General features: G+C 43.1%; 1 protein-coding gene across 1 annotated transcript; it reads right to left on the bottom strand.

The window, feature by feature from the left end:
- Positions 1–5,938: 5,938 nt before the first annotated feature.
- zc3hc1 (zinc finger, C3HC-type containing 1) lies at positions 5,939–12,155 on the bottom strand. Its single transcript, XM_036518099.1, has 10 exons — positions 12,022–12,155; positions 10,864–10,966; positions 10,552–10,702; positions 10,315–10,398; positions 10,095–10,222; positions 9,550–9,698; positions 9,225–9,459; positions 8,557–8,760; positions 7,948–8,166; positions 5,939–6,755 (listed from the first exon to the last, which is right to left on the bottom strand). The coding sequence occupies exons 1-10, from the start codon at positions 12,153–12,155 to the stop codon at positions 6,687–6,689; spliced, it is 1,476 nt and encodes a 491-aa protein (XP_036373992.1). The 3' UTR covers positions 5,939–6,686.
- Between the last annotated feature and the right edge of the window lie 1,017 nt (positions 12,156–13,172).

Here is a 13,172-nt window from a genome sequence, read left to right as displayed (position 1 = left end):
CTCTCTGTGTCCTGAAGCTTCTATCCCTCCGCCGAATACGTCATATTTCATCGACACCGCTGAGAGGAGGGTTTACGCGTCAAAACAAATCGCATGCTTTGAATTGTAGTCTGAATACGTTTTAGCGTTGTTCTGTTTCGAACATAGGTTTTGAACATGGTGATATATTTCGATGACTATCTAACCACAGGAAAGTCCCACTCCTCTCGTCAGACAGGATTACAGGAATTTTATTGATGAGTGCTCAACAAAGCCAGCATTTTGACAAAAAATTATTTAAAAATTTAGTTCTTTCCAGCGCGAGAACTGAATATTATGCGTCAACGTAATTGTTATTCTTTGTTTATTCAAATGTATATTCCATGGGCATTTTACCTAATCAATAAAAAAAGAACAGGGAAAAACAAAAATTGAATTTGAAATAGTAAAATACAACAGAAAACACCACTTTGACACTGAATTGTTATTTTTTTTTAAAGTGATGTTAACATTTTACTATATTGTCCTTCAGATCATCAAAATCTTGCACTATCAGTAAAAACACTCGCTGAAAGGAAGACAGCTCAATATTGCTGGCTATGTGTGACAACCAAGGCAAAACAGCTGAACATCGTTCTTGGTAAAGTTAGTGTTTCTTGAATATGGTTTATTCAGTAACAATTCTATTTGTGTTGTTCAACATATCACTGAAAGTCTGCTAATCGTCCTTCAATGAATTCATGTCTATGGGTCTCCTCTACAAAACAAGAAGCTCACTTAGACAAATAAAAACTAACAAAAAACCACACACACACACTCAGTAACTTGCAGTTTGCTGAATAAAGTGTTTGGGGTTTTTGAAAGGAATATCTAAGGGAATCCAGGTACACATTCATCACACCTTTCCAGAGAAGTCTCATGTGTCACAGTGCAAAGGTCTGGTCCCAGTCAGTCACATGGTAGGTATTAAAGTCTGTCCCACATGAACTGCTCACTCTGCCACCTCATCCACCATGTTGGCTTTTGTTCTGTAATTATCCTACATCATCACTGACTGATGAATATTAAATCACCTCTAGTAGTCTTCATATAAATCTTTGTATGGAATTTACACACAAGATGAAGCCCAGCTTAAAGTAGAAACAGAATCCCTGCTGATTGAGTGAGTAGTGCTGGTTACATCTGAATGGCCTAATTTCACAGTCGTGAAGAGCTGTGTGATGCAAACAACGCAAAGATTTCCACCGGTTATATTATAAAGATAATCATTTTGTGAACAAAAATAATTCCAAATGAAGTGTACTACAACAATCTGAAATACAATTCATGGAATATACCAAATGATTAAAATCTGAAAGCATCTGTCAGATATGCTTCAAACATTTTTAACTGATTAAAGTACAGATTCTAAACAAACAAAAGCTCTAAGCAGAAGTACTGATTAATCCCGTGAACGTGTTACAGTGCCAACTATACCAAGTGTGTGCAAACTTCACCACAATCTTTGAAAACATATGATTAGATAAGCATTGAGCACGCTGTATTAACATACCTTTGAATTAGGTTTATTGCATTGTCTGTTTTGAAGAAAAAAAGAGAATATGATGCAACATTTAAAAGACAAGCTTGTTCTAACAGGAATTGAACACTGTTTACAAATTTAGTTCTTTAGCAACGGCATGCCGTGTGTGTACTGTTAATCAAAATGTGTTGCGTTTTAGTTACTTAAGCCAATCATTTGGCTTTATTTACTTAGCTAATCATCATCTTTGGTGTACTAATAAAAATCTTTCAAATCTTTCATTGTACAATCAGTCACTGGGCACCAATTGTTTTAGGCAAAATGTACTTTGCACTGAAAACACAAACTCAACCCTTGCCTCACAATTACTCAGCTTTTATCTTTGAAACCCATTGTTGTGATCAAACAAATTAGTTTTAAAAATCAACACCACTGAGTGAAAAACCTTTAATTGTGTAATAGCACAGACGAAAGGGAATGGTATATATTTGATAATATTCAACTATTGCAATTAAGATTATAAAAATTCATCTCAACTTTTGGGAAATCAAGCAAACTAGTAAATAGATGCTGCTGGTTCCTCAGCCAGGAGAAACACTGTGTGCTTTTGCACTGAGTGATTCACCTGTAAGTCTACCCTGTGTTAACAGCCAAAAGATACTATGGGGATATCAACACAGAACTTAAACACAGAACTGACTTACTTTCATTTTTTAATATTTTCTCTTCAAACATCATCAGCTATGTCTTTACATTTGTCATGTTTCCATTGCTTTCAGTTGTATATGTTTGCAGATATGAAATAAACCCCCATGGTCTAGTCAAAGCTCAGCAAATTCTTTTTCATTCCCAAAAGCTTGGCACTTGCATCTTTTGGATGTCATCTTTCTTGTTTCATGTCTTTTCATTTTTTCTAAGGTTCTACGGGAAATGGGAAGAGTTTGCAGAATACCACTGTTTTTTTGTTGACAATGTTACTTAATGCTTATTTTTCATTGGTTGTTGGCAGTCTCTTACTAAAACAAATCACTTCAGAAAAAGATTTAAGCATCCTTGACATCCATGATCATGTAAGCTGGGTGAGTGAACAGGAATGTTGGGGGCCTTCCACAGTGACTACATCTTTCTCCTTTTCAGTCTCAGTACAGTGTGTTGTGCGTTGTTCGATATCCCCAGCGTAGCAGAGCTGAAGTGAGTAGCTTGTGTGAGCCCTGCGTAAAACCTTAGGTAGCGGGTAGCAGGTACCCGAGCGGTTGCAGCGGTTAAGTCACTCCCTGAGACCTGGTTAACTAGAGTTGTTGCCGACAGGCTAGGGGCAATTTGCCTTTAGCTCAACTGGCAGCGACGCTGGCCGTGAGGGGTTGGCAGGGAGCAGTGAGAACCCCGGTGTGAAACTCGCTCGCTCGCTGACGCCGTAACGTCTAATCGAACACAACGCAAGATCCCATCAGTAACACCAGTCAGCCAACAGGGCCTCTCACTTTATCATTCTCTTCTGCTGCTCAGACGTGCACATTCAGCACACCTTTCACCGCTCACCACCCCCACCTCTCCGGCCTGCTCGGCACTTAGGAAGGTCATAGTCTCTGCAGAGGCTTAAACACTGACTGCTATTGCCCTAATGCATCATTCTGTGACATTACACATGTACCAGACTGCACCAGTCCGACTAGTGGCAGGGGGATAGGGCCAGAAAGGCATGCTCAAGCGCTCTTCTTTTCTCCCCTCAAGACCGCTCAAGGCACCCTCCGAGAACCTATTACACGACCTTCATTCACTGGTTTCTGCCGGGGAGTTTGCAGTTAGATGCACAGGTTTGTATGAATTGCTCACCATCATCCCCACTGAGGAGAGCAAGCTGAGTCGACAGGTAACCTTTAGTTAGATCCCCAGTAAGACACCCAGCTAAAAACAGTGGGATCTTTTCAGCGTTGGAATCCGGACTGTGAGTGCTCTAGTTAGTAAGTAAGCTTGGTTAACTCACCTGGCACCCCCAAGCATAGCGATAGCCTGAAGGCCACTGAAGCAGTTTGGTGGAATGTGATATCTTGACTTCCCTCCTGTCTCTGAAGGGAGACAGGACAGAAGCTTGTTGCTGGGCAGACCCCAAACTGCCTTCATCAGTAGCCCACAGGAAACAGCCTCTCTTTCTCTGGCAGACATGGAAGGGCAAGCCACATGGCCGCTCGCTGCGCAGGCCATGCACTGAACGCATTCCTGCATTTAGAGATGAGAGATAGCTAGAGGATCTCTCCTCCCTCACTGTCACATTGAAGCAAAGAAGAAAAACAGCCCGATGAAGGCTTGTAGCCATGAGCAACAAGATACAGTACAGAATGGCTTATAAAAGGGAATGTTTTTACTTAAACTATAAGCTCTATCATAGCCACACTCACACATAAATATCTCTGTACATCCACATTTGCTGTCAAGGTCATCTTAAAGAAATGGATGCTGTAATTAGCCTGTTTGTATGTTCTTCCCTTTCAAGAACTGCAATTTTATACAGTGCTTTTTTGGTAAGAGGATGAAACACTCATTTACACCACTGATCTCCTAATGATAGTGTCCAACGATAGGCTAATTAGTCTTACGAGGCCGTATATATTTTATACGTCTCTGTGATTGCTTTCCTGTGTCTAGTACGGCCTGTCTCCTCAGTGTGTAAGAGATCCTGAGGCTTACTGCTCGTCAGTCTACTACTCAGTCATTCGTCACCCTCTCCACAGTCCCCTGACCAGACTAACCTGATTCTGACAGTCAGGAGCACAGTAGGCGCTATCTAATTTATAAATGTAATTACACAACATGGCCGTCCGGCAGGTCCCTGAAAGGAAACACACCGCTGCCACTGTGATGAATAGTTTACAGCCTGACCTTGAGTAATCTGCAACACTGAGCCGCCTGGAGTTGGGGACACTGCGGATGTCCTTACATGCAACCCTCTTTCTCCGACCAAAATCCCTTGCCTTTGAAGACCCCTGTAAAATCATGAGTAACATCTTAAAAAATATTTTAACACGCAAGATAGAACATTTATGCTTTTTTTCTTCAGAAATGACAGATGTCTAATCTGTGATTTTTATACACACACACCAAACAGGTGAGATAAAGATCTGTGCAGCAACTGTGCAAATATTTAATTTCATGCTCGATTATGTCAAAGAAATTATACTTAAAAAATTGAAAATAAACCAACAATGCTTTAAAAGGGCATGCTTTCCTTGTTTGTTTTCATATCATTACATTTTTGTCAACAAGGAGCATGTGCAACTGCATACAAGGTAGGGGAGCAGTTCCATGAACTAAATGAGTCCTTTACAGTATCTCTCACTGGTTTACCCACTACTTATCTCATGTCAATAGAACAACTCAGGCCCTGAGAAAAACACTATTTAACGCAACAGATCAGCCAAGGTCATTTCCACAGCCAGTATCTCCAGGGTTTGCTCCATCTACGCAGGTATTCATTAACAAGCGGAGAGAGACTGCCACCAAGTTCGTCAGCCATGCTCATATTCAGGTGCATAGGTGTATTTGAAGAGGACTGGTATGTTGTTTTGGTTCTTATGATCTGCTCATCTTCAAACCCAGATTTATGAGGCCCCGCAGGGCTTGATCTGTTCCTGAGAAATGTGGCGAAAGGTCTGTATTTGATAAGGACTCTTTTTTTTCCTCTGAACTCAAAGCTATTTGAGTAAATGTTCTAGTAAAATCCATGTACATAACATGTGACCTGATGCCACCGTTTCTGCTCAGCCCTGTCCTCATATGACCATCTATGATCTTCTAATTTCATAAATGTTTTAGTGAAGTTGTATGGGCGTTATGGCAAAATAACAGCACGGAACATAGCCAGAAGAGTTAGGGTTGGAAGCATCTTCATTGTTTGGACCCCCAAGGCCGATTGTTTACTATGAGGTAAATTCATCCATTAGGTTGTTACTGACTGTAAAAATACAGGAAATCCTCACCACTGCTCAGCAGTGAGCACTGTACTGCATTGTGCCATAATAAAGGCTTATGCACACATAGAATGTAAAAAATAAAGCAACGAATATGCATATCGGTGACTTTAAGTATTAATACAATATACAGTACAGTCATGTACATAGTTACGTAACAATGGGCCAGGTGGAGAAAAGGCCATCTGATGCAAATACTCAAAAATAGCAAATCACACATCCACAATTCGCAAGGGTCTCTTGCACTCTGCAAGAATGAGAATAAATGCAAGAACAACTTTAGTTAATCACCTGTCTCATTAAAGGTTTATTAAAAGCAAAGGTTTTAAAATGCATGCATTTTACTGAAAGCTACATTTACTACAAAACAGCAGTCACAGAGAAATTAGCGAAAAAGTTTACAGCTTTTCACCCAAAACATTTTCTTATTTCGATGGCACAGAAATTTCTTCCTAATTCACAATCACTACCCCAAATCTGACATTCTTGAGCACTTAAAATCTCCAAAAGAACATTTCTCCCTTTGTTGAAACAGCAGTAAAACGTCTCAATATTCTGGAGGAAAAAAAATAGTTCAGAGTATGTCTGAAGTCAATGTGCGCATTCCCCGACTTTGCCATGTACCAAGTTGTCTTTCAAAGATTGCAGTTCTTATTATGTCACTGTAAGTCACATATCAGCCAAAACCTTTCGTTCAGTGTAAGTCCGTGGTTGTTTTCTTGTAAGTATTGTTAAAGTCTTTGTCCTCCAGACCGGACTGCTTCTTGGCAGACAAGCTGTCTGCCCCAGGCACAGGACAGAACTCGTATACAGGACAATCAAGCTGCCCCGCATGCGAGGTAACGGTGATGGGCTGCACCACATCCGCCGTTCCCGTACCGCGCCTGCGGTGGCTCTGCGTGTAGCAGGCTGTACCGACAGCAACAAATCTCTTAGGCAGTGAGTGAGTGTCCATTCAGAGCTTCTGCTCCGACACGCCGGTAATGAGATAATGACACCGCTCTCCTCTTCTTCCGGAAACACCCACCTCCACAGGCTGCTCCGGGTCGATTTTCACCTCCGTCTCCCCCCCCACCCCCACCCCACAGTAAACAAGGCTCTCCCCCGTGCACAAACACACTACGAATCCACCGTCAGAGGCGGAGCTCCAACTCCAAGTAAAAACACCAAAAGGATTACATCAACGGCAGACGCGGTGACACTGAATCACAGGGGGAGATCTACTGAGAGGAAGACACTTGCCACTGTCGAAATATCTTAAACACCCTCTTTGACTTATCATGAAGACCCTGTAGGACACAAGAGAGATTTTAAAGTACTATTAATGAGCTTAAAAGATGAGTTAGGTGTAATCAAAACCAAATTAAATCAAATCAAACTCTTGTTGTACAAAACCTTAAAAGACCAAACTTTCTTTCTAAAACATTTTGACATTTTCAGTACACATATCTGCCTGCATGTATGCATTTATAACTGTTGCTCTGACATGCCAGATGAAAACAGTATCAAGTGTTACATTAATTGGGATGCAGCCAGTTTGATTAAGTAACTAATGCTTTTGTTGATTTCTTTGAAATTAATCAAATTAAACTCTTTAATGAGTATGCTCTGGGACAATAACTCTGGGATTGAGGGAGGGTTTTACTTTCTTTGCACACACAAAGGAATGTTCTGTTAAGCAATTCACCAGCAAGACCTTTTGCTGTTTACTGCAGTTGTCAGCATGTCGTCCCTTAGGTTAGGCATACCTATAAAACACGGGCCCTTTCTCGGGTTTCCCACAGAAATGATCATATTGATGCTGAGGTCTGACACATTCACAGTATTTAATTCTGTACCATCTAAGCTCATTTAAACACACAGGGTTAGAATAATTCATTGTCAACATACAAATGACTTTCTCCATTTCGGTTTTTGTTCCAAGAGAGCAACTTGCATCAGCAGAGCAACCGAGTGCAGATGTCTGTTGCGAATACTGGATCATGAGCCAACAGCAGCAACAAGGAAAATCTGCATTCCAGTTTTAGCTTCCCATTGGTCAGTAAGGGAGAACCGGTCAATACAACCACAGTTTAATGTTTACATTGAAGTCTTTTTTATACAGGAGTCGTGCGACTAGTCTACAGTATCATTTATGCACAAAGCATCCTTTCGCTAGTTGCTCTCTGCAGGAAAAGGAGGTGGTGCCTGTTATGGAAGGCACCATCACTGTTCTGGCATGGAAGCAAACAACGCTTACATTCATGTGCTGCGCAATACTGCTTATCACTAACCCCGGGCTCACACATTTCAAATGTTTTTATGAGGTAAAGGCTTTAGTCCTCCAGCAGCAAATTCCCTGGTGGAAAGTAACGACATGGTTGCATTTTCACGGAGGCCCTCGCCACTGTTGGTTTTTGCTCTTGGATAAAGTGGCTCCTGACCCACTGATGTGAGGGGGGGGGGGGTGCACAGATGTGTGCGGTGCAGCGGTGAGCGTACCTGAGAGGGGCTGGCCCCTGTTGGGCTGAGACACTTCTTCATGGACAGGAAGAGATTGAGCGCGGCCTTCCAGCCTGGCTGGGGGCTGTCTGTGTCGGGAGGCGGACTCTGGGGTTCAGCAGGCATGTTGAGAGCGCCCTCCTTCCCCACACTGACCCAGGGGCACCAGTCTCTGTGCTGGGCCACGGGGTCAAACACATTCCTGTGCATGGGGGCTTCCTGTAACCGGAGGAGACCGGTCAGACTGTTTGTGAAACAGGTTTTCCTCCAGCCCTAACACTGATACAATACAAACCCAGCCTTTCATACAGATCATACAGACTTTACAGTACGGTCAACCCCCATTATTTGCCACTGTGGGAGAGTTTGACATTTTTACATTTACATTACTGACATTTAGCAGATGCTCTTATCCAGAGCGACTTGCATAGGTTACAATCTTTACATGTTACCCATTAAGACAGCTGGGTATTTACTGAGGCAGTTGTAGGTTAAGTACCTCACCCAAGGGTACAACAGCAGTGCCCCAGCGGGGGAGTTGAACCAGCAACCTTTTGGTTACAAGTCCTGCTCCTTACCACCAAGCTACAATGCCTGGCGTGGCCTTACCTGGCTGCCAGTGGAGGAGAGGCGAGGGCGCTTGGCCTTCCGCTGGGGGCTGGAGGGCACCTCCCCACCCGTCGCCTCCCCCTGCCCTCGGCTGCGGGTCACAGGGCGCTTTCCCCTCTGGAGGGGGCTGGGTGACTCCTCGATGGGGCTGGGGGAGTCCCTGCTGCGGGTGCGGACCACCACAGGGGACGGACTGGGCTCGGTCTGCGGACGCATTCACACAGGGCAGGCGTCACCAGGGTTGCAAAGGGTGAGAAGTGCTACCCGGCCCATGCTGGGTCAGACAGCCTGACTGTCAACCAAATCTGACGTCGCTAGCTGGCTCAACATGGGAAGCAACTACATGTCTGGCAAGCAAGGCTAGCTACCAGCTGCTAGCAGCAATAAGGAGTATTGCGAGCTACTGCATTTGTTAGCTTGCTTCCCAAACTGGCATCACTGGGAAACCACGGTTACACCAGGTTGTTTTCAGCTAAAAAAAAAATACAGCTCTGGGTTGATAGTCAGGACAGAGCAATGAGAAGCACATGGGCAACATCAAGAAGGCTTATAAAAATAATTATGTGCAGCGAAGTTCTTAAGTATTCGTGCTAGGGGATAAACCACTCACCAGTTCACTCAACCAGTTCACCAGTGAACAAGCAGAGCACAGCGTGACCACGGCCTACCTGTTCGGAGCGTGTGGCATCCTGACTGCGGAGTTTCATGCGGCACGGCGAGGGCGAGGCGGGCGTCAGCCTGTCCGCTCGCCCCTCCTGCCCGGACACCGGGGTGGACGGTGCGCTGAGAGCACACTCTACATCCCCAGCCATACCCTCAATTTGGTGGAAGCTCCAAAGTCCCACCTTGCGCTGGCAGTAGGAGCAGGTGAGGACAGGGAGGTGCAGGGAGTTCAGGGTGGGGCTGCGGGGTGGGGGTGGGGACAGAGAGGACCATCTCAGCTACGCTCAGAGGAAGGACACACTCCTTTCTGGCTTTGGAAAATTACCCTACCTGGCAGCCCAGCCACAGAGGGCCACAATGCAGGCGGCCACCTGTACAGACAAGGGCTCAGACATCATCTTGGCAGGTGACCGACTCTCCTTCCTCAGCTCTTCCTCAATGAGCTGCAGGAGCACGCCAATGACTTCCTCCGTCACACACTAGAGAGGGAAAAATCAGAGAATACACTTTACAAGAATAATAATACAAGGATAATAGTTATCATAAATGAGACACATTGCTCAAAATACAGAGACAATTTGCTGTTTTCCATCAAAACAGAGGGACTATGCTCAACGTGTCTTGGTTTCTGGGGCCACCATCCTGTTAGTTTAAATCACAAAACATCTTCTGAAGTTAACGATGCACTCAAGAAGTTTAACTCTGCTGTTCAGAGTTCATCCTAAATGCTTCTATGTAGGTTTTGCCCCTTAAATCACCTCCTTTACAGCTCTTCTACCATTTATTTTCAGCTAACTACATGTAGTTGTGTGTCATCTTGCATCTAGATCTACAAAACTGCAACCAATTTGTATGTGTGCACAGCAGCCTCTCACCATGTCTTTTAGATGTTCTGGCTTCATGGCTGGAAGCTGAAGCTCCAGCTGGCAGGAGCTCTTGAAGCGCTCCAGAAAGGCACTTAAAAGCACTCCTGGCTCATTGACTGGAACCATCCAGAACCGGTCTGCAATAAAACCATCACACATGTAGCACGTTCACTAAAAAATGAAGGTATGACTGCCAAATAAAATGCTGACAAGTGAAACAGTCTCTTACCTGGACATGGAAAATCTGGCCAGAAGCAAAACTTTTCATGTTGCGTCTGTAGTAGTTTTGTCAACTCCAGTATGCGTCCTTCATCTTACAGAAAGAAAATGCATTCAGTATCCAAAACTTCACTTTCTCAGGCTAAACACTTGTTCGATCATACTATACACACTCTTCTCAACAACCGAACCGGTCCAGCCAGTGAGAATAGCAATGATGCACTGATGTGACAGACAGAACACTTACATTTCTGGATGTCCTGAGAAGCCTGGAGAGATGCACAGAGGAAGGCCTGGCAACATGAGCACTTTAACATGTCACAATCTATGTTGATCCAGCCATACCTTGCACATCTCAAGGGGGAGAGAACAGATGGCTTTCCAGCCCATTTTAAACAGTACACACAGTAAAGGAAAACATCTTTCACACATTCAGCACAGGTTGTTTAAAATGAAATGTATTGTCTGGAACAGTATAAAACATGTTTCATAAGGGGGACATTACCAACATTTTTACTCCCAGGAGAACATTTCTAAAAGTAGCATCTTGGAAGGATATTGAATATGACTCCACTCGTGAGAAAAATGCTTCTTTGCTCACAGCTTCACAGGGAACATCGACAAGGCCGTTGGGAGCCACTTGTTCGGCTTCCTGCTCCACACTGGAAAACAAAGGCAGCATCCTCTTATTCTTAACTTCTTAACAGCATAAAACCCATACCATCACGAATAGGCTTATTTATTTCACAGGGCATTTTTAATCCATTCAGTTGGTACGTATTAACATGCATAATGGCGCCCTTATAATTGTACACCATAAAAAGCAGGCTAGGCTACATTAAAGTACATAGAAATTAAGGCAACTGAAAAGTACGTCAGAGTCAGTGTATCCTCAGGTTGTAGTGTTATGTTTTTCTCTTCCCCCAGTGTTTTCCATATATGAGCCCTTGAATATTTTCCAAAGTACGACTGAAATGCACATGAGTAAAATTTCAGAGACAAAACGTGAATGAACAGTGCTACTCCACGAAGCAGACATGAAGTTAATAAAATAAAAATGACAAAAAACGTGTAGCTGCACACAAAACGGCCACCCTGCTGTGCTGACTAGCTAATTGGTTGCCCAGACATACCCATTTGAAGACATATGTGAATGTAAACGAGCAAGGAAATATAAAAGAACAAAACCAATGGTCAATATCATTCGAGCTAGCCACACTCACTTAGCTTGCCGAAACGGGGAACATTGCTGGAATTTGCAATATTACACCAGTAAGCTGAGTTACACCAATTTGCTGGTCAATAAACTGCACAACTTTAAATTAGTTATATGTGTGTACAATATAAATGTGACTAAACCACTGCATTTAACTAGTTGGGTGGAACCGTCTAACCAGCCACCTATTTTAAGTACTAAATGCACCTTTGCATGCATGTGTATTTGAGCACGTTATATAACAAACATGCGGCCATCTAACTATAGCCTAATAATGAATTAGCCGTGGGCCGGTAGGACTCAGCTAGTTAGCTGGGTAATTTATTGACTAGCCGCGTTAAATGTCGCCTGCTTTCATCAATGTGCGAGCAAGCTAAATCGCTACAGGCAATATTAGCAAGTTAGCTACTTAGCTAGCCAACACGCCCCTTCCATTACAGGACATTACCAAATGTAGCTAGCTTGTCAAGCTACGCATCAATAAATTTAAAAAGAGCTCACCAATTCCGTCTCTTGTCCTCGGACACGACTACTTCATTCAGAAGCTGACGAACTTTCTGTGGTGTAACGAGAGGAGACTTATTTTTTCCATCGAAGTTATCAACACGATTTCCACTGCCGCCAAACGTCGCCATGTTCAGTCCTTCAGATAATTCCTTCCCCCCTGTTTATATCACCCAGTGTGAAAGTCTTTGCAATTTGAGTTCCGCTTTAGGTCATTTTGGTCTTTCGTAACTTGAACGCGTAGCTATTCGGCTAGAAAACGAAGTTATAAATGTTATTTAAACATCTAAGTGGTCAAATACCTAAGTTGCATTGCAGCAAACAGCCAGGGCAACCATTTGAGAATAGGGGCAACTTGGTAGATAAGTACGATAACTAGCTGGTTACCTCCAAATGTGAGGTAGCATTATTTGGAATTTCAACCTCGTATACTAAATGAAGTTACCCACAAACGTATAGCAAAGTGCGAGTTTGTGGAAACACACTGAGACCAGTTTATAGGATCCAATTATTATTATCGTCATCACTAACGTGACATCAGATCATTTCTGTAGAACAGTTTAATGCTGTAAAAGATCTGGAAGAGGTGCATTCCCCCTTTCGGGCATTTTCCTCTTCGGACTGTGTGTTGTTCCTGATTTCAAAACAGCTGTATTTTTCCTGCTAGAGTTTGCTATAACATTAAACTCGCGCACGTAATTGGTTATCATTTACTGAGCACGGCATGAATTTCTACAGACATCGGATCTGACCCGCCCCTTCACACCCAAATGTGCAGCAAAATAAGGGACTTATCAGAAAAACCACCCGCAGCGAGAAACGGGAGAAAAATGTCTGGTTAATGAAATCAAGTATAAAAATAATTATCTTAAACCTAAATACATAGAAAAAAAAGAGCGAAAAACTCTTGTAACAAGAAAATCAAGTAATTACTCATTTACATAAAATCTGTCAAGGAAGCGGGGCGCAAGGTCTTCACAGTGGAACGATTTGTACAACATATGATTGTGCATTTATAATCTCCACAAAATGTCTTCAGCAGACAAAACGCTCAGTGATATGCCATAGTAGATATTCTGTATAAGACTGTATAAACACATTTGCAAAAGCAACTTGCAAGAAAGGTCTGCCATTACAATTACTGATGT

This window comes from Megalops cyprinoides, chromosome 23, assembly GCF_013368585.1.
Source record: "Megalops cyprinoides isolate fMegCyp1 chromosome 23, fMegCyp1.pri, whole genome shotgun sequence".
NCBI lineage: Eukaryota > Metazoa > Chordata > Actinopteri > Elopiformes > Megalopidae > Megalops > Megalops cyprinoides.
This window is presented reverse-complemented; position numbering and strand designations above follow the sequence as displayed.

What these genes read in the sequence shown, in the direction of transcription:
- zc3hc1 (XM_036518099.1), bottom strand. Translation starts at nt 12,155, where the DNA reads ATGGCGACGTTTGGCGGCAGTGGAAATCGTGTTGATAACTTCGATGGA. An exon ending in CACGAGTGGAGTCATATTCA is followed by an intron (nt 10,703 to 10,863) that starts ATATCCTTCCAA and finishes TACTGTGTGTAC; the next exon opens with TGTTTAAAATGGGCTGGAAA. An exon ending in CTCTGTGGCTGGGCTGCCAG is followed by an intron (nt 9,460 to 9,549) that starts GTAGGGTAATTT and finishes CCCACCCCGCAG; the next exon opens with CCCCACCCTGAACTCCCTGC.